The 21,131-nt window shown below is 34.1% G+C and overlaps 3 protein-coding genes across 4 annotated transcripts; all 3 read right to left on the reverse strand.

Moving 5' to 3' along the window:
- Window positions 1-1,932: 1,932 nt before the first annotated feature.
- LOC101211584 (protein DOUBLE-STRAND BREAK FORMATION) lies at window positions 1,933-6,212 on the reverse strand. 2 transcript variants are annotated; one of them, XM_004139462.3, is made up of 6 exons: window positions 6,076-6,212; window positions 5,743-5,950; window positions 5,419-5,562; window positions 3,986-4,127; window positions 3,352-3,599; window positions 1,933-2,348 (listed from the first exon to the last, which is right to left on the reverse strand). In XM_004139462.3, the coding sequence occupies exons 1-5, from the start codon at window positions 6,120-6,122 to the stop codon at window positions 3,364-3,366; spliced, it is 777 nt and encodes a 258-aa protein (XP_004139510.2). In that variant the 5' UTR covers window positions 6,123-6,212; the 3' UTR covers window positions 1,933-2,348; window positions 3,352-3,363. The 2 variants fall into 2 exon arrangements, with proteins under 2 accessions (XP_004139510.2, XP_011654706.1); XM_011656404.2 differs by having other exon boundaries at window positions 5,743-5,960; window positions 6,076-6,161.
- A 2,960-nt stretch (window positions 6,213-9,172) lies between these two features.
- LOC101213345 (subtilisin-like protease SBT5.4) lies at window positions 9,173-12,686 on the reverse strand. Its single transcript, XM_011650161.2, has 8 exons — window positions 12,578-12,686; window positions 12,346-12,455; window positions 12,158-12,255; window positions 11,885-12,049; window positions 11,148-11,812; window positions 10,640-10,980; window positions 10,435-10,549; window positions 9,173-10,173 (listed from the first exon to the last, which is right to left on the reverse strand). Exons 1-8 carry the CDS (start codon window positions 12,650-12,652, stop codon window positions 9,415-9,417), a joined length of 2,328 nt encoding a protein of 775 aa, XP_011648463.1. The 5' UTR covers window positions 12,653-12,686; the 3' UTR covers window positions 9,173-9,414.
- Window positions 12,687-14,371: 1,685 nt separating this feature from the next.
- On the reverse strand, window positions 14,372-17,978 carry LOC101213582 (subtilisin-like protease SBT5.4). The gene is made up of 8 exons (XM_031883251.1): window positions 17,816-17,978; window positions 17,590-17,687; window positions 17,287-17,451; window positions 16,977-17,088; window positions 16,320-16,860; window positions 15,900-16,240; window positions 15,700-15,814; window positions 14,372-15,272 (listed from the first exon to the last, which is right to left on the reverse strand). The coding sequence occupies exons 1-8, from the start codon at window positions 17,956-17,958 to the stop codon at window positions 14,514-14,516; spliced, it is 2,274 nt and encodes a 757-aa protein (XP_031739111.1). The 5' UTR covers window positions 17,959-17,978; the 3' UTR covers window positions 14,372-14,513.
- Between the last annotated feature and the right edge of the window lie 3,153 nt (window positions 17,979-21,131).

Below are 21,131 nucleotides of genomic sequence, written 5' to 3' on the forward strand. Positions count from 1 at the left end.
GTTATGAGAGAAACTTATATTTATGATTCAAATTTAATTTAAGTTAAATATAAGATATTTAATTTAACTACGAGATATTTAATTTAACTACTAATTACTTAGAGAATTAATTAATGGTTTAATTTTATTTTATTAATATAAATCTATAAAATATGGGAGAGATATTCATTAAAAAAGATTTGAAATTTTTATTAATTTAATATTTTTTAAATTAATAGAATTTCATGATTATCTCCTACTCCTTTTCCTACTCCACGAACGAAAGAGAGTTATAAAGATATAAAAGAAAACAATTTTCTTTAATCAACGCATTAATAATAATAAAAAAAATCATTGATTTTGCTTACTGCAAAAAGAAAATAGTTTCTCTCTAAACATTTTTACCATTCCAATTTCCAATTTGAAGAATTACTTTGTAGATTTAGAGACATAAAAAGTAAGTTTTCTGCCAATGTACTGGTATTTTGGGATTTTCAAATTAATTTGAGAAATGGTTCCGTAAAATCTTCTACTGTCACAAGGATTTTATACCTTCACATAGTCAACTACTTGGTTTGTAATTCATTGCTCCAAGACTTAAGCTTTTAGCAAAGAAAGAAGTTTCATGAATGTTATTTTTATAGGCGAGATGAGCCATATATGTACAAGTTGGGGCCAAACAACATATTAAGAAGATGCGTTCTTGAATATGAAGCAACATAAATACTCACTAAGTGTCATAACACATTGGTAGACAAAAGACAACTGCTAAAGTATTGTAGAGTGGGTACTTCTAACCTACTCTCTTTCAACATGCGAGAAACTTTATTGTCAATTGTGACCGGTGTCATTGAACTGTAAACATTTCATACAACAATGAAATGCCGCAACAACCTATCTTATATTCTTAGAGTTGAAACTCTTTGATGTCTGAAGAATAGATTCTATAGGATCGTCTCTACAATCTGGAAACCATTTTTACATCTTGTTGGTCGTTGACTAGGTGTCCAAATGGGTTGAAGCCATCTCTTGCGTGAAAAATGATGCGATAATTATGAGCAAATTTTTGAAGAGGAACGTATATACACAATTTGAGACTTCACAAGCTCTCATGAGCCATGAAGGTTTCCATTTTATCAATCACATCATCGCTAAACTGCTGTTAAAATACAATGTCAACCACAAGGTCACCATAGTCTAACATTGTCAAACTGATGGTCAGGCAGAAGTCTCCATTACAGAAATAAAGAAAATTCTGGAGAAAATGGTCAACACTTCTCGACCGATCACATGAATTTGGCGTTATAGGCATATAGGACTGTGTATAAGACACCTATTAGTATGTCTTCCAGTGCGTTGGTCTTCAGAAAAGTCAGTCATTTACCATTAGAGTTGGAGCATAAGGCAATATGGACGTGCAAAATGTTGAAATTTGACTACAATGCCACAAGAGAGGCAAGGCAGTTATATGAGTTTCACTTGCTCTTATATAACTTCCAAAATTTCTTGGTCGTGGGATGCACTTGGTTCAAGAAGGTATATATATTGATTGTGTTTCTTCTCTTTTTTTTCTTTTTAATGTGAATCGTGGAGATAATGAGCAAATCTGAGAGTTTCTTGTTCCAATTGGGATCGATTTGTTGGAAATTGAAGTTCATTTCTTGGTTGGCCGGGGAAACCTTCAAATTGACACGATTTTCTTTCTATACTTTTATGATATTATGTCCTTCATCATTATTATTTTTATTTGTGAGATCGAGAGAAGAATTTCTGTAGATCTCGGTGAAATGAAGTTGCTAGGATGGTGGTTGATGGTAGTGGGTTCGCTCAAAATGCTCTGCCAGAACCGTCTCCATGTTCTTTTGGTGATCTCCTTTGAACGTCTGGATTTGAATCGGAGACACATATGAACATTTAATTAATCTCAAATTCAATTATTTAAAATTTTGTCACTAATTTAGTAAATAATATGGCAATTTCTGATTGGACCAAAGTTTCACGTTCAACGTCTACACAGAGAGGTGAAGTAAAACAAAACAAAAAACACTGAAATGTTTCCAAACAACTAATGGCATGAAAAGGAAATGAAATAAGCACGTCATTCTCTTGTCTCAAAGAGGGAATGAGAAAGAATTTACAGGCTTCCATGTGAACTCCAAGTGGATTTTACCACATGAAAGATTTTGTGGTATTGAAAAATTGAACTCTTACAAAAAGGAAGAAATGAAGAATTTGGGGTGGGGTGGGGTATTGATAATACAAACCTGTCAGACGGGGAGAAGCAACTTGGACTTGCACAGAACTGAGATCAACTGGAATTATATAGAAACACTTTTTCTTTTGCCGCCCGAGTCACCCTGATCGACTCCCTGTAATAGAAAGAATAAGTTTGCAGCAGTCAGAGTTAAGTTGGTCTTCTTGATAAACTGTCCAGTACTAACCTATTGCCTAAAGGAAGCACACAAATTCAGAAGCGTCAAATAACAGGAAGAAAATAAACATTAAAAGCTTCAATGAACCACATCGACTCAATCCCAGTCAAATTTATAAAGAAAATAAAATGAAAAACTTATCTAGCACAAGAGAAATCGTTAGGTAATCACAATTTGATACCAAAAGTACTTTTGCTTTTACAATCTACCTGCAGATGCACACACATCATCCGAACATGGCACACTAGTCAAACAAAATTGTCCATACTTCTAAGCTGCATAGCATTAACCAGTCTATGATATAAAAGGTTAAATTCAGGGTGGAAGAGTTAGCGACCGCAACTATACTTTGAGCATGGGGAACCAATAATGGGTTTTTGAATAATGCCTTATGGTGCATTTGGATTGATATTTAAGTGTTTACAAACACTTTTTCTGCACTTATAAACACTTTTTTCAATTCTTTGAAAGTCAATCCAAACATACACTTAATCTATTCATGCAGCAGCTGCAAAAATTTAACGCAATAGCTTGTAACTTCTCTTACAAAAAAAATGTGGGAAAAAACAGTCATGGGGAGTTCAATAGAGCCTCTTAGATATAGTTATCTCGACCTATTGAGAGAAGAAATATCATTTAGACTCATTCTCTCGCCAAACTACTCAGCCCTTTCCTACTTAACTCAGTCTCACCAATCATTTACATCACTCGAGTAATAAAGTCTAGCCCCCTCTTGGCATTGATTAAAGAACAAATGCATAGCATCAACTTTAACCCTACTCCTAAAGCGCAAGTTAAGTGAATTACGGTTCTATGCCATCAAAGTTCAAATCCGCTAGTTACTATTATTATAAAATTATATAATGAATATAAAAGTTTAAAGAAATACTACACTGATAAGAGGAAAAGTTACTCATGCACCCATGCGTGTAAAACTAACCTGAACATTTATCTAGTCAGATGGATATGAAGAGAGACTACATGTAGGTCTGATCACAAAACTGGATCTTGTGCGACCCTGGTTAACCCCTTCAAAACTTCGATATTCATGCAGCTTTCTTGCATTGTAGTTTCTGATACCATTTATGAATAGAGTGCTCGCTGTAAATTTTCTTGTGCAGGATGAAGAAATCTTTCTGTTCCTTTCAGTTACTTTCTTTTTCAAATAATCAGATGTGAGAGCTTGAACTGATTTAATAAGACACAATGATCAAGGAGTCAGATGGTATTTGGACTAAAAGATTGTCTACATTCCAAATTATTAGTTATTAAAATTATGTAATAGAAATAGAAGGTATTTGGTTATTTTCTTTTTTCTCCTTATGAATAACAAGTCGTTTGAAAATAATATTATGATGGAAGCACTGGATGTTTGGTTAAGATACAACAAGGGATTCAAAAAGCACGAAGTTTGAAGTAAAAAATCTTATCCATGAAAGTCAATCATCAACAGATGCAATGCCTTCAATATAAAGTGAAACAGTTAGTTCTTAAACAAATTAGAACCCAAAGCATACAGCTAATCTAGTGATTGAATTGATCATCAAATCTTTTAACTCGACTAAGATTCCTACCAGAATGGGAACCAGCTAAATTCAGAGCATGATCTTTGAGTCTATTTATCTTCTCCATAACTTCTGTGCGTTTAAAGGAACCATGTGATGTGTAGTTTGCAGTATCACTCTGCTGAAGGCTTGACAGCGCTTGCTCATATGCCTACCAAAGAAAACTGTAAATAAGTCATACGTATTGAGACTAATTAAATCTTCACCATAATTTCATTGTATTGAAGGAGAAAAGTAACTGAGTACTATAAATTAGAGCTGCAATAAGAGAATAAGACACGAGATAAAAAAGAATAATAATCTCCAGAACTAAAAGTTGATAGGCCTGGAGTGAATAATAATCTAACACATAGTAAAAAGGCAGGAGGTCCTATGTTCAAAGTTCCAAACCATACAACGTCATTTTCACTTCAATTAATATTGATTTCCCCTTGCCCAGTTGTCTACAAATTTCTACACCCACAAACAAGGGGAAGTATTAAAGTATTGATATAATTACATTTTCCATAATCCATAAACTTAAGTTTTTTGGTTCAGTAGTGATCTAACAAGACATGCTCATTTCTAGGGTCTTGCGTTAGACTCTTACTCTACCAAACCTCAGTTTTCTGTTACCAATTCATAGATTCCTCAATGCTCCTACAACAAATTTCCCCGCTGTTTCAATGTTCCCCTTACCTTATTGTCTTCGTAGCCCAATCACTGTCTCTCCTACCATGCATCGATGTAAACTGAGCTAGTTGTGCGGATGGTAGAAAGATTATTGGCAGCAATGGCATTGTTCTTGTTCTAATTATGTCCCAGTAGTGCTCATTCAAACATAAATCTTACCACATTAGTGTATCGAGTCTAGGTAAGCCATTATAATCTTTCTGTTCGCGTTTACTAAATATGCATGTTCTTCAATGTTCTTCATGAGCATATTCTTCAATTCAAACCATGTGAAAACTAACTCACAGACATTCTGACAAAGGCTCTCCTTACCCATCATTTTCTCTACTTAATAACTTGCCATATATGAATCTTTTCTCTTTCTTGAAACCTACCCACAATTTGCATAGCACCATCACTGACAAAGCTTTTCCTTATGAACTTAGCCACAACAAGCATATCACCAGCAAAACTTAGCCACTGTTTATGCTGAGTTATTTTTTCCTTGTTAATGAATTCTTCAGACGAGGCTTTTCATAGAACTACTATTCATAGCACCAGCATACTGCAAACATCAACTTCTCCACTTCATATGCATTCTTAATTTCCAAAAAGATAAATGCATTTTTATTAAGCATTTGGTTTCACTTCATATCTCACATCCTCATAATTAGTAGATACATAAGTGGTTGGAAGGACATAATATGTAGAACTTTTATTGGACAGAATCCTATACCGAAGTGTTAAAGAAAAATCTTAAGCAATTACATAAATAAAAGAAATCACCTTACCTTTATGGAAATTGAAAAAAAGCCAGCATGCAATGAATGCTCAGCGAAGTTTAACCATTCTGCGTGTGATACTTGAAGCCATGGTTGATTGAAAGACTTCAGTACCCGAAAATTCAAGGCCTCGTATCTCAAAGCTAAGCAACTCTAGAAGCATGAAAGTATAAGTAGAACAATAGAGAAACATTCACATCTGCTAACAAATTCATCGTTTAGCATAGAGTACAGACACCAAAACTAGGAAATTCATAAACGATTACAGAAGAAAAACTGAAGGGTCACAGATACAAAAAACGATCAGAGAGAGTTATGTAAATAAATAATCACCTCAATGTCTCCAACAAGGGCAAAAGCTCGAACAAGAAATTCGATGACTAGAAGCTTATGATCATCAGTTTTCTCAGAGGTTTCACGAATGATAGATAGAGATTCAAATCTGAGAACTTCTTTAAAGCTGGAATTAACATCCATCAACGACGTCGCGTCTTTGGAAGCGGGAAATGATTCCAGAATTCGCAAAGTAGAATCATCAAATCTGTGGAAGTCTTGAGCGGTAAAGAATCAGAGAGAATGTAAGAAGTGATAATAAATGGAGATTAAGGATGGAAAATTGGATCAAATGAGTTTGATAAGAGTTGAGAGTGAATAGCCAAACCAAACCTTCGGCTTCTGAGGCGCGAAAGAAAGAGAGAGTATGAACAGAACATCAATTAATAATTGGTGGGAAAGCTTTGTTCTTCTAAATCCGAAATTGGTATTGAGTTTATATATATATGAAATGATAATGATGCCTAATTTTCCAAGTAATTCTCAACTTTCTGGAAAGATGATGCATATGTGAAATCACTTTAATTTAACAAAAACCCATAAATATTTACCAAAAAAATACACATAAACTAAAATATTTTTATAATTTTCAAATTTGTCACGAATATTGTGGGCAATTATCGCTTCTTTCTTCTGAAGTGTCATTTATATTTTCTTCCATATTTCTTCCTCTCCTCTCTCATATTTTCTTTATTTTATTTTTAAATGATTTATTCTTCGGTTTAAATCTCATATTTCATATTCATTATTTTTGACAAGATTTTATAAAGCTATTTCATCTTTTTCATATTCAATTTCGTTTAAATATTATTTTGACATGATCTAAATAATCGTTTATCATTGTCAAGTTTTAATGATCAATTACATTGGACTATACGATCACGTACTGTTATTCATGATCAACAAGATTGTTTAGCATGGTCATCCATGGTCAACACCATCGTTTAAAATAATATTACTTGAGAGTGTGTGTGGTCGATTAATCACGTGTTGAATCATTTTCGAAACGGTTTTATACGGGGTACATTTTTAATAATTAGTTATATTTTTTAAAACACGTTTGAGTAAAGCTAATTAGATTTTTGTTGAATTTTTAATTTAATATAAAACTCTAGATTAGTTTTAAGAACATAAATAAAATAATTTAATGGTATTAAACACCAAGAAGAATATAAATCTAACATGTTATTTATTTATTTAATAATTTCATAATAAAAAAATCAACATGTATGATAGTAAAACGTTGTAGTTCAATCATATTAAATTTTATTCATTCTTGAATTTATATTCTTAGTTTAAAATTTCACTTCTATAAAAAATAATATTTTATTTATTTTGATTGGGATTATTTAAAGGTGTTTTCAAGAACATAACAACCCGGTAAAATATTTACTTTGATATAACAATAAAAATAACCAAAAATATTCAAGTCAACATGCTATTAATCGGCTTTTTTCTAAACGGTTGTGTGGTCGTACCATCTAAACTAATGATCGTATATACAGTTACACTTTCCTTACATCCTTGATACATGAATAAATCTTAAACTTGAACGCCTCGCTTAGCTCTTTCAAAATTTAGATGCAACTCTTTTCGTACAAAGCTTCTCTAAATAAAATAATTTTCTAATTACAAGAAATACAAAGTAAAAGAACTTAGATTGCTTGCTCGGTTTCCACGTGTAGTATCTCATCTTATCATTCCTTACTTGAAACACCTAATCACCTGGAGAGAAAAACTTAAAACGTGAGTGAAAAACTTAGTGAGTGATAGTTTTGAAAGGCTTTTTGGACAAACAATTATGAAATCACTCTCATAAACATGGTTTCAAAGCATGTTGGGGATATTTTCTTCGACACAAATCACGTTGACGACGGAAAAACATTCACCGACACACGTTGTCAGCATGTCGGGAAAGACGTTCTCCAACGTGGTTTTCCCTGATGTGTAGGGTGCATCGAGGAAGGCTTTTAATTTTTTTTTTTGTTTATTAATTTTTTTTTTCTTTTTGTAATTATTGTTTTTGGTTCCACTTTAGAAGATTAACAAAATTTGTAGTAAATTATGAAAATTAAAATATTTCAATTAATTACAAATAATGTACACAAAATATGTTCAATACAAAAATAATTACATAATTCAAAACAATTACATTAACAAAAAAAACCAAAAGTTGTGTATTATGCTTTAGTTACGGACGTACCCAAGTGATCACAACCCTCTCTATGCCATTTGTCATGCATAGTCTGCTATTTGTCGATCTCGCTCCTTCTCCCTCAGATGTTGTTCTTTAATCATGTGGTTAGCGTTTCAAGGCTCATCTTTAGTTCGCTAACCTCCGCCATCTCTATGCCATTTGTCATGCATAGTCTGCTATTTGTCGATCTCGCTCCTTCTCCCTCAGATGTTGTTCTTTAATCATGTGGTTAGCGTTTCAAGGCTCGTCTTTAGTTCGCTAACCTTCGCCATGTGTGCCTGGTGGTCATACATATTAGAGAAAAAAGATGAAGCATAACTCACCCTAGACTTGGGTTTTAGGTCCCAACCCAGGACCTTTTAAGTAGCCCGGTTGTCTACCCAAAACGGTCTCGAATATCTTGTCCTCATATAGTGGTTGAGAATCTTCTAGAATGGGCTGAGACTAAAGTTCCACAATTTGTGGTTGAGAATCTTCTAAGATGGGCTGAGACTAAAGTTCCACAATTTGATTCTCTACAATAGAAGCTTGTAAGTTGAACGGAAAGTATAACAAAACAAAAAGTTTTCTTAAACTTACAAAAGCGTCATCTAGGTGAAATGAACTCGTTAAGTACTACATGCATTTATCTGAATAATTCGACACGATCCACATGCATTTATCTGAATAATTCGACACAATCAATCAACGCATAGTTCAATAAGGCTCTATTTGTTTTTGAATGAACAACTTTGTGCCGCTCCTATGGTTGAATGAACAACTTTGTGTCGCTCCTATGGTTGTAAGGCTCCTAACAGTCTTGCTTTGATTGCTCCTACATTCTAAAAATATTGATTGCTCCTGCATTCTAAAAATATACTTTCAAACAATTTAAATAAATAAATGTTAATTGATTTCAACATAAAACTACATAAATCACCTGAAGTGGTAGTGTGGTAGTGTTCATAGAGAAGTCAATCTTACACCCAATTACCAAATTGACCAATCTCAGATCTGGATCGTTTAGATTGAAACATATATAAGTGTTTATGAATTTTACAAACTTTGATGACCTCGATGTACTCTCATGGTAAATCTGTCCACTTCAAGGCCTAAATCGAAAATGTGTAAACGGAGGGGCATCTGTCATACTCTTTTCGTAGTGGAAGTGGGAGCTAGTTGAGAGAGATCAAAATGCGTTATTAGATATAATGAGCATAACTAAAGACGGTTGAGAGGGATGCCCATTGAAGATGAACCTAAATAAATCCTCTTACTTTATTATTGATAAAAGAAGAGGCATATACATATATACATATACATACATACATATATATATATATATATAGCCACCTTTATTACAGAGGAGAGTTATTATAACTGTACAAAACAAAAAGCTCATTAACTATTTAACTAACTCTAATAGAATATAAAGAATGAATTCCTAGAAATATAAAAATATGGTACCGCTAATTTGAAATATAAAAACGGGCAATTCAGAATAAGCCCGAAGAAACAACAATGGGACTCCTCACAAAGTGTCTGCCATCACTCCAAATCAAAGCGCCGTAAGCAAAACGATTCTTTGGCACAACTCCACTGACCGTCAACTCAAAGCTCTTCTCTTCTCCAACTCTCTCAAACTTCAGAAATCTGGGCTTCACAGAAACCTGAACTACGTTGGGGTGGAGAATCTGAGCTTTATAAACTCCAGGAGTCCCAACGTTCTTCAGCTTTCTAGTGATAGTGACACTATCTTTCAAATTTTGAACCCCAATGGAAGGGTAATTAAGGTTCAAAACAGAAGCAGAAGCAGGACATTTGAAAGGTTCATCAGAGAATGCACGAATGGTCCTCTCGTCGTAGCCGCTGGCGCAGAGGAATTCCAAGTAGTCGTTGGGGGAGAGGTCGTAGACAAGGCCGGGGTCAACGGCTCCAGTAGGGTTGATGTGGCCGGAGCCATATGCAAATGGAGTGGCAGGGTCGAGGCCAAGAGATCCCCCATCGAGCATGGGGTTCAATGTGTTGTCACGGACTTGGGCGGAGGTCATGATGGCAGATTTAATGGCGGAGGGGGTCCAATCAGGGTGGAGATTTCGGAGGAGGCCGACGAGGCCAGCGACGTGGGGGCAAGACATGGAGGTACCTGACATTGTAATGAATGGAGTTGTTCTGTTATCAGATGGATCGCGAGTTGGACTTATAGCTTCTGAAAATGCCGCAATTATGTCTACTCCTGGAGCGGTCACATCAGGCTGCAAATTTTTTTATTCAAAATCACAACAAATATAACACTGATTTAAGAGTGAATAATACTTTAACATTTTACAATATACATTTTACAATCACAACCCATATTTTACAATATACATTTTGGCTGAATGGTGGCAAACTTTTGTTTTTGATTTAATACAGTGGCAGACTTAATACAGTTACAATAAGTTTGCTATTTTTGATAGTTTAAGATATATTTTCAAAGAAAATGTAAATGGTCCATCGAATTAGGAAAAGAAAACCTTGATAATCTCTGGTGAAATAGTATTGGGTCCTCGGGATGAGAAGACCGCCATAGTGGGAGCTGGTTTGGTGTTAACTCTTGCCAATGGTGGGATTAAGCACCCCATTGGATATCTGTCCAACAAAAGAAAATCTGACCATAAACAAACGTACAATACAATAGCAAAATAATAAAAACTGAAAGTATAAATTTTGATGTATTACCTGGCGGAGTTGGTGTAAGATAGAAGAACTTGACCATCATGGTAATTGATGTGAGAAGCTGGAAGAACGTGAAAATCTGGGTTGATGGAAGTCCCACTGAGCTTATCGTTGCATAAAATCATTCCAACAGCACCGGCAAGGGCCGCTTGTTTTCCTTTGTCCAACCTTGCCGTTTCTCCTCTCAAGCAAACCAATATCTTCCCTTTCACTTTTGAATGGTCCAATGTTTCCGGCTTGCAAAGCATGGCATCGTCCTCAGTGGCGTTACCAGCTTTTGCCTGAGCTCCGGTTATCAATGGGTATAGATTCCTTCCCCTTAATCCTTTTGAATGACTTGAACCCTAATCACCAACAAAGGATCAACTATAATGGAACCATAACTACCGAAAAATTCTAATACCATGTCAATATGGTAATGAAAAGAAAAAGTATTTATGGTGTGTACATTAATATTTATAAAGCCAGGTTGAATGTCTTAATTTGGTTAAATATAGAGAGAGATACGAACCATGAATTTATAACCATTTCGAAGCACAACAGGAGCATAAAATTCACGATCCAAAGTACTTGCACCAACAGTCAAAATCCAAGGAGCAGTATTAGAAGCCGTCTTCGGTAAGGGACCAGAGTTCCCAACAGCGCACACGACAGGAATTCCCTTCTTCACTGCATGGAAGGAGGCAATGGCGATGGCATCCTCGGAGTATTTGATGGCATCACTGCCGAGAGAGAGTGAAAGAACATCAACACCATCGTGGATGGCATGGTCAAATGCCTCAGTGATGTCAGCATCGAAGCAACCACCATGCTCGTATGGCCAACAAACCTTATAAGCAGCAACACGAGCCTTTGGAGATCCTCCTTTAGCTGTTCCGATACCGGACCCAAACACGCTGGCGCCGACCACATAGTTGCCACCAGCCGTGGACAGTGTGTGGGATCCATGACCGTTGTAGTCGCGAGTGGAGTTGATGATAGATGAGAGGTCAACAGTGGAATTTTCAGATTTCAAGTACTCGAAGTAGCCCTTGTTGAAGTACTTTGCTCCGATTAATTTTTGGTTACAAGGCACTCCATCAGGGGTTTTATCATCAGTACAACCTCCTTTCCACTTTGATGGGGCAGGTCCAACTATGCCATGTTCGCCAAAACTCTTTGACTCTGGCCATACACCTATTTCAAAAATATTCCAAAAATTAGGATACACAATTTAAAAAAAAAAAATTTGAAAAAAAAAAAAATCACCTGTGTCAAGATTGGCAATAATGACATCTTTTCCAAATTTAGCCCTCCACCAAGGAGAAGAAGGGGGAATTACACCATTTTTCTCCAAATGCATGAATTCCCATGAATGTGTTGTGTATAAGTTTTTTGCTTTGTTTGGCAATACTGCTGCTACTTCTGGATGATCTGTCCCATTTTTTAAATTTGTTATAAATTAATATCATTCAAATTCTAAATATATTTTTATAAATAGTCAGTATGTATATATATATATATAAAAGTTGCGTATAGTACTTGCAAGTCGGGTTGCATCTTCATCGTCTAGAGTTGCTGCAAATCCGTTTATATTCTTCTTATAGGAGTAAAATATGGCATCTTTTGCCTTTTCTTCACTGAAATAATTTTAAATTTTTAAAATCATTCCAAATTGTATTTTGAAAAAACAATTCAATGAAATAATTAATTAGATAAAGTTTCCAAACCTCCTCAAGAAGGATCCAAGTAATTTGTGATGGGAATCAACCACCCTTTTAAAATCTTTCTCTGTAGCGTCTAACCCATGAGAATGAGATCCCAATAACACAACATAAGACTGAAATTGCAAATAATAATAATAATAAATAAAAAGATTGGAAAAAGAAAAAAGTAATAATAATAATTTTGTGGAGAGATTGAAAAACGAAAGAGAGTTAACCAAAGAAAAAATAGATTTACCTTTTTGGTAGCAATGGCAGGTGATATTAACAAAAGAAATGAGAAGAAAATGAGAGGAGAAATAAAGAATTTCATGTTGGGATGATTTTATGGTAATGTCCAAATTAATCACTTGTTGAATGCTGGCGGTCTCCTTTTATAAAGGAAGGGAGATTAATAATATCACCTAATTTTATGTTCATTTCAGAGCTCCTCCAACTAATTATAGATTTTGATTTAATTTAATTATTAGCATCATAACAGATTTATTTATTCCAATCCCTGTGGAATTGGGATCGTCTTATTAGTTGAGATTTAGTTTTTTCTTTTTTACTTTTATAAATAAATCTATTGGCTAAACATTTTAAATCGAAGGAGCTTTATTCTTGTAACAACTTCTTATATATTAAGACTATGAACACTTCTTCCATTTGGAAAGAGTCATTTCATGGCCAATTGATTTAAGAACTTGGGCTTTAAATTTTATACCTACGTCCATTCAAAATTTTCTACTATAACTTCAAATTTTAAGTACCTAATTTATCTTTTATTAAATAATATATATATTAATTTGGATATTGAACCTAATTTTTCAATCTTCAACTCGACAACCAACCTATGTTTTAATTTAACTCAACTCAACTATTATAATATGAGTGAGTAATCCGGGTTTAACTCATATTCTTATATATAATTATCTTTTCCTTTTCCATAATAATTAATATATTTTTATATACCTATAATTATCAAATTTCAAACAATGAGATGATTATTATAATTGGTAAGTCTTGTTCTTGATCTTGCATGGTTCATTATCCATATTTACTTTGATTCAATACAATTTGCTTCATTATTATTGATTTGGGTTAATTGTTGTAAAGTTTTGAAAATAAAATAAAAGAAATAATGGAAGGTAACTTCTTTTAAAAAATCAAACTCCTAATGTCGTACATGGAGCTTTGGAAGATCATATTCAACTCTTGACATTGGATATATGATCTCTCAATGCATACACGACATTGAAAATTGTAGATGATCTCTTGACGCTGTGTAGTTTCTCGATGTTAGAAAGACCTCTTCCGATGCATGTCATCTAACCACAAAGTCTTGACGAAAATTTATACATCAGAAGATCTTTTTTTCAATATGTTTTAAGTAGAATTATTGAGTAAATAATTTTAAAATAAAAAATATGTATAAGAAACATATTATTTAAAATTAATATTTAATTTTAACTTTGCACCCCCAAGCTGAATCAAAGACATCCTATTTCAACTAAAACTCAGTGGCCCAAATTACTTTCGTTTCTTTTGTCTTCAACATGCAGATTCGAAGAGTGAAGAATGAGGGACAAAGGATATATCCTTAAATGGTTAACTCTTTTCATACTTATGAAGAATAATTTGGGCAATTTGGGCGTACATATTCTGAAGAGAAAAGAATAAAGAAGATGAATACAACTTGAACTATAGTGGTTCCGCCATTGAGGCTTACATTACTCTAGAAGACAACCAGAGAGCTTTATTCAACTTCAAAGAGAGAGAGAGCACAAAGAGTTGGGAGCAAAATTACAATATGGAGGAAAAAGAAAATTAACCAAGTATTTTTCTCTACTTTTCTAATTCTTTTATTGAAGAGCTTCTACTTTAAAGCAAAAAATACAATTCTGATTGTATACTACTCTTGGCAGAATAAGAGTAGGTTAGTTTGTGTTATTTTAACAGCTTTAGCTTTAATGTTTCAGCCACCCTATCATAAGATAGTAAGATGGTGGACAAGAAATTGTTTGTTTCAATAATTGGATAAAATAAACGGTAGAAGAGAAAATGATTGGAGTAGTATATATATATTGAATAACTTCCTAGAAAGTGTTCGTCATTTGACATAAAAATAATGGTATGACTAATTTGAAATTTAACAACTTGAAATCTAAAATATGATCCTAAAAATGAGTAATTCAGAACAAGCTAGAGGAAACGACAATGGGACTCCTAACAAAGTGCTTGCCATCAGTCCAAATCAGCACCCCGTCAACAACCTGATCCTCTGGCACATCTCCAGTTATTGTCAATTCAAAGCTTTTCTCCTCTCCAACTCTCTCGAACTTTAGAACTTTGGGCTTCACTAAAACCTTGACTCCATTGGGGTGCCTAACTCTGCCTTTGTATACCCCAGGAGTGCTAACGTTCTTCAATTTCCTAGTGACGGTGACACTGCCAGTCAGATTCTGAACCCCAATGGAAGGATAATTCAAGTTTAAAATAGAAGCAGAAGCTGGACATTTGAAAGGACCATCAGAGAATGCTTGAATGGTCTTCTCGTTGTAGCCACTGGCGCAGAGGAATTCCAAGTAGTCATTGGGGGACAGATCATAGACGAGGCCGGGGTCAATGGCTCCAGTAGGGCGAATGTGGCCAGAGCCATAGGCAAAAGGGGTGGAAGGGGCGAGGTCAGGGGAGCCACCATCGAGCATGGGTTTTTTTGTGTTGTCACGAATTCTGGCAGAGGTCATGATGGCAGATTTGATGGCGGAGGGGCTCCACTGAGGGTGGAGAGTTCTAAGAAGGCCAACAAGACCAGAGACATGGGGGCAAGACATGGAGGTGCCTGACATTGTTATGAATGGAACTGTTCTATTGTCAAATGGTTCGCCTGTTGGGCTTACGGCCTCTGAGAATGCTGCAATTATATTCACACCCGGTGCAGTCACATCTGGCTGGAAATTTTAATTCAAGTAGTCGTTAATTCGGAGAGATCTGAGATTCTATAGTTAAATCATTTATTCATTTAACTAAAATATGTCATAACTTTAGAGTGAGTTCTTTGAGTACTATTTGGGGAGATGAGAAATTTAAAATCAAACAAATTCGTTGAACGAATATACTTTAATGTTATTGAGCTATACATTAAGTGGGAAAGAGTTAGCTATGTCTGCTTAACATTAAAAAGATTCGTCATATTGTGAACTGTTTATGTTGCAATCATATTAAACTGTTTTCAAAACTCAAAAACTAAAGCATATCAGCTTAAATTTATTATATTAAACAAAATTTTCTGAGGACTCAAACTATTCTTAACATCCATTAAAGTATAAAATAGATTTTTAAGAGAAAATCATAATAAGGGTTTGAGAAAAAGGAAACCTTGATAATCTCAGGGGAAATAAGGTTGGGTCCTCGAGATGAAAAGGCTGCCATAGTGGGGGCAGGTTTGGTGTTAACTTTTGCCGTTGGTGGGATTAAATACCCCATCGGATTCCTGCCAAAGAAACAACCAAATATCATCGTAATCAACTTGTTTTTTTCTTTTAGAAAAGGGTAAAATTTTTGTTATTATTAGTTACTTGGTGGTTTTGATGTAAGAGAAAACAGCTTGGCCATCATTGTAATTGATATGGGAAGCAGGAAGAACATGGGGATCTGCGATAGTTTCGAACCCACTTAGCTCATCATTGCATAGAATCATTCCGACAGCACCGGCAAGGGCCGCTTGTTCTCCTTTGTCTACTCTTGCAGTGTCTCCTCTCAAGCAAACCAATATCTTCCCTTTCACTTTTGAATGATCCAATGTTTTTGGTTTGCAAAGCCTGGCCTCCTCCGCGGTGGCGTTCTTCGCTTTCGCTTCAGCTCCAGTTATTAATGGATAAAGCTTGTCTCCCTTTAATCCTTTTGAAAGGCTCGAACCCTAATGAATATAGAATACCAACAAAATATAAATAGAGCTCATACACCCATTCAATTAGAGAGTGAAAGCTGAGACGAACCATATAACGGTGACCATTTTGGAGCTCAACAGGAGCCTGAAACTCACGATCCATAGTACTTGCACCAACAGTCAAAATCCAAGGTGCAGTATTAGAAACAGTCTGAGCACCAGGGCCAGAGTTACCAGCCGAGCACACCACAGGGATTCCCTTCTTCACTGCATGGAATGCTGAAATGGCGATTCCATCATCATAATAATCGGCTGGCTCGCCACCAAGGGAGAGCGAAAGAACATCAACGCGGTCGTGAATGGCATGGTCAAATGCCTGGGCAATGTCAGCGTCGAAACAACCTCCATCCTCAAGTGGCCAGCAAACCTTATAGGCAGCAACACGTGCCTTGGGAGAGCCCCCTTTGGCAGTTCCAACGCCTAACCCGAACACACTGGCGCCAGACACATAGCTGCCCCCAGCCGTGGACAAGGTGTGTGAACCATGACCGTCGTAGTCACGAGTGGAGTTAATCACCAATGCTGTCAAATTCTCAGACTTCAAGTATGCGAGGAAGCCCTTGTTGAAGTACTTTGCTCCTATTAGTTTCCTATATTTATTTATTTTAAAATCAATCTAATATTAAAGAAAAATAATCAACCTTAAATCAATATCAATATCAATATCAAAGTAGTTAATTAACTCTTCGTGTCAAAAACATCAAACCTGTTACATGGCACTCTATCAAGGGTTTTATCAGTGCAACCTCCTTTCCACTTTGATGGAACAGGTCCAACTATCCCATGTTCTCCAAAACTCTTGGACTCCGGCCACACACCTTTTCCCAAAACAGAAAAGATAACAAATATATACATTTATTTTAATTTGGACCATAAACTAAACTTTACTTCCATCAAAGTCTTTATCCTATGTTTTCATATTTGTTCCAATCATTTATGCTATATTAATTAAATTTGTAAAATACTAAGAATAAAATCTTTGCTATATTAATTAAAATAGAAAAAAAGAAGTGTACCAGTGTCAAGATTGGCGATAATGACGTCTTTTCCAGACTTAGCCCTACGCCAAGCAGATGAAGGGGGAATTACACCATTCTTCTCCAAATGCATAAACTCCCATGAATGTGTTGTGTGTAACTTTTTTGCTCTGTTTGGCAATACTGCTGCTACTTCCGGGTGTTCTGTCACATTTTTTATAATTTTCCAATTTAGTTTCTATTATTATAATTCTTTTTGTTTTTTAAATTAAACCTTGGTTATGCTAAAAGATGTGAAAATAGATTTTTCTTTAAAAGAAGTATATGAGTTGATTTTTTTACTTGCAAGCTGGGCTGCCTCTTCCTCATCCATAATTGCTGCAAAACCATTTATATTCTTCTTATAGGAGTAAAATATAGCATTTCTTGCCTTCTCATCACTGAAATTTTCAAATTTTATAATAAGTAAGAATTATAATAATAACAACAACAAGATTTTTTCTAAAAAAAAATAATCAAATGAAAAATAAGTTGTTATGATGAGGAAATTATAGATAAAATTTCAAACCTTCCAAAGATGGATCCAAGCAACTTGTGATGGGAATCAGCCACCCTTTTAAGATCTTCATCTGTAACTTCTAATCCATGTGAATGGGATCCCAATAACACAATATAAGACTGAAATCCAAGCATTAAACAAAAAAGAACCATTTAGTTTTGGAGAAGCTCTTATTGATAGCAAAATAAACAAAAATTGAAACTATATTCTGCAAAAAAAAAAAAAAACTTAAATGAACCTAAAGAATTTAGTAGATTTTGCTCTATTTACAAAATAGAGCCAATTGTTTTTGCTATCCAATCTTTAAGATAATTTTTAATAATTCATAGAATCAACTGAGTTCAAGAACCAAAAAAAGAAAAGAGGTTTTGTAAACCTGAAGAAAAAAAATTCAAAACCCAAGAACACTTCATATTGACCAAACCTAATCGATAATTATATACACATATATAGTAAGAAAAGGAAATTTGTCCCAACCATTTTTGGGGTTTTGGGGTTTGTTTAATAATGTGTTTATGAACATAGAAAGTATAGACTGAATCAATCAATGTATAACAAAAAAAAAAACAAATAATAAAGATCAGGAAAACTACAATTTTAACTTTTAGGGTTTTGGGAAGAAAAAAATCACAACCCAAAAAACAATCTAATGAACCAAACCAAATCAATATATCTTTTTTAATAGTAAAGAACAAAATGGGTATAAATATTAGATAATGCATGCATAATAAAACAACTTCAAGACTTGTTTAAAAACAATCTCTTTTCTAATATTTTGATTACCTTTTTGGCAGCCATGGCAGGTGATATTATCAAAAGGAGTGAAAATAAAATGAGAATGGAATTATAGATCTTCATCTTCCGATGCTTCATGATCTCCAAAAAAACACCTAACAATCAATCACTTTCTTTTCTGCTTCCTTCTCTTTATAAAGGAAACCCTTTGCTAAACACTAAAAACTAGGAATTTTAATCAAATTTAGCTTTAATTATATCTCATTCTCTTAAATGGACAATATAAATAATTTAATTGCTATAACATGTTTATTTACATTCCCTGTGGAATTGGGATTATGGAGTCTATACTTTTGTGTATTGAAGTTTTTTTGTCTTTCAGAAATTTTCATTACATACTTTTGAACTCAATCTTTTAATATATATATAGAGAGAGAGAGTTTTTAAATAGTTGTTAAAATTGGACTAAAATTTCACCAGTTAAGAAGTGATAATTAAGTTTCTTAAAATCTTATTTTTTCTTTGAAGGTTTAAACCATTTTACGTACAAATCTGCCTGTCAGATATTTTTACGGTAGCCTGGGCTGATTTAGTCTTCATCGGGTTCGTTGCGTTTTTGTAGGTTTTTCCAAATTGTTATCAAATATTATTATTCATTTCCTTTTTTAATTTAACTGAGAGAACTTTGTTTTAATTTTTTATTTATTTATGGTTTTCAAATATATATTATGTACAAGTTATCGAATGGAAGTATATATATTTTATTCAGAATATTGGATTACAAATAATATTGAGATATTGATGTGTATATATAAGCTTCATGTGCCCTTTTTAACTTCTAATTGCTTCGAGTTTACCCTAATTAACAACCCTTAATGCTCTGGAATGCTTGTATTACCTTAGATCCTAGAAATATAAACATGTAAACACATTAAATATCATACATTGATAAGATTAAAAACACTGAGATAGCAAGTTTTCGCAACGAAAAGAGTTCATTTGAGGTTTCTTTATTTAAAAAGATGTCAATGTATTATTAATTTTTGGTCGAATAAAAACAAATGAAAAGAAGATGCAGCCATGTTTGAAATCTCTAAATTTGCTTCTTGTTTGTCCTGATATTTGTATCTGCTCTAAAACTGAAGGAAAATGGAATTAAATTGTTTCAAGTTTTTATTTGGTTATTCATCCAAAGGAACAAAATAAATTTGAACAAAAAAGGAAAACATAGACGCACAGGAAGGAGATTTTAATTTTAAGATGAGCAGTTGGGATTGGTGTGGAGAAAGAAAATGAGAAGGTGGAGGTGAAGGAGGTTAGAGGGAAAAGGGAGATGGAAATTTAGATAGAAATGGATGTTGGGGGTTCTTGATGTTTTGTTTTTATGCGCTGCACTTGAGGGGCAGTGTGGTGTTCTAGAGGCTTGTTTGGGGTTCGTAGGTTGGTGTTTGCTACTCCGTTATTCAGAGTTCGTTCGGTAACGTTCTCCTTTTATGTTTCTGTTTTCATTTTCTTTTTTTCGTTCTTAAAAGAAGTAAAAATATTTCTCATTTTATAAAAAATTATCGTAAACAAACAAAATAAGGTAGTTTTTTCTATTTTGTTTCTCATTTGTTTTTATTGGTTTCCGTTTTCTTAATTATTTATTTTGGTTTTTCTTTTTCTCAAATATTTTTGCTGATTTTCTTTTCATTTTTCCAATTTTTTTTATTGGTTTTCATTTTCATTTTCTTAATTATTTTTATATTTCCTTTTCCTTTTTCCACGTGATTTCCTTTTTCTTCCTCTTATTTCTATCTTTTTCGGTAAATAACTACTCTCCAGATGGTTTTTTTTCTTCTTCTCTTATCTCTATACTCTTCTCCAAATAACCATTGTCTTTCTCTTCCTATCATTGTCTTTGCCATCTTTCTCTTTGCCTCTCATCGTCTTTCTCTACACGACATCTTCCTCTTCGTCGATTATGAGTTTTTCTCTTCCTCTTCGCTCGAATATGGGTTTTCGCTATGGATTTTCACTGAATATGTGTTTTCTTCGTGGGTCTTTATTTTCCTCTTCCCTGTGGGTTTTAGTCCTCCTCTTCATCATGGGGTTTTCGTCTTCCTCCTTGTTGGCTTTGTTCTTCTTATCTCAATCTTCATTTTGATCTCCATAAGATTACTAGAAGACCTTCCTATCTAGGTTTGATAAAGTGAGTGGTATAATGTTTAATGAATTAGATGTGAATAAAATAAAAGATAAATTTCGAAGAAAATAAGAAAACAAGAAATAGTTATCAAACACATTTTTTTGTTTTTGTTTTTGTTTCTTTGTTTTTTTTTTCGAAAAACAAGAAGCAGAAACAGTTATCAAATACATTCATGTTTCCTGTTCTTAAAAAAAGAAAGAAACAAGGAACAAATAACATGGAATAAGAAACAGAAATGTTACCAACCAGGCCCTCAAATTTCGTTCGTATATCATGTTGTTTGTTCAATGTGTTGGTTTGTTTGCGGTTGTTTTTGGAAATTTTTGGGTTTTTCTCTAACCTATAAGTTTTGGTCTTCTTTCTCGTCCCTTTCTAATTTTAGTTCCAGGTGATTAATTTACC

Source organism: Cucumis sativus, chromosome 1 (assembly GCF_000004075.3).
Source record: "Cucumis sativus cultivar 9930 chromosome 1, Cucumber_9930_V3, whole genome shotgun sequence".
Lineage (NCBI taxonomy): Eukaryota > Viridiplantae > Streptophyta > Magnoliopsida > Cucurbitales > Cucurbitaceae > Cucumis > Cucumis sativus.

Bases quoted from the DNA above. Each gene is read 5' to 3' on its own strand.
- LOC101211584 (XM_004139462.3), bottom strand. From the start codon at position 6,122: ATGTTCTGTTCATACTCTCTCTTTCTTTCGCGCCTCAGAAGCCGAAG. The intron at 5,951-6,075 runs GTTTGGTTTGGC...AGACTTCCACAG, and splicing joins TCGCGCCTCAGAAGCCGAAG to ATTTGATGATTCTACTTTGC. The intron at 5,563-5,742 runs GTGATTATTTAT...TCATGCTTCTAG, and splicing joins CCCTTGTTGGAGACATTGAG to AGTTGCTTAGCTTTGAGATA.
- LOC101213345 (XM_011650161.2), bottom strand. From the start codon at position 12,652: ATGAAATTCTTTATTTCTCCTCTCATTTTCTTCTCATTTCTTTTGTTA. The intron at 10,981-11,147 runs GTTCGTATCTCT...GTTGGTGATTAG, and splicing joins GAAATGGTTATAAATTCATG to GGTTCAAGTCATTCAAAAGG. The intron at 10,550-10,639 runs GTAATACATCAA...TTTGTTGGACAG, and splicing joins TCTTACACCAACTCCGCCAG to ATATCCAATGGGGTGCTTAA.
- LOC101213582 (XM_031883251.1), bottom strand. From the start codon at position 17,958: ATGGTTCTTTTTTGTTTAATGCTTGGATTTCAGTCTTATATTGTGTTA. The intron at 17,452-17,589 runs GTAAAAAAATCA...AAAATGTGACAG, and splicing joins AGAGGCAGCCCAGCTTGCAA to AACACCCGGAAGTAGCAGCA. The intron at 15,273-15,699 runs GTTTCCTTTTTC...TAAAATTTCCAG, and splicing joins TTTCCCCTGAGATTATCAAG to CCAGATGTGACTGCACCGGG.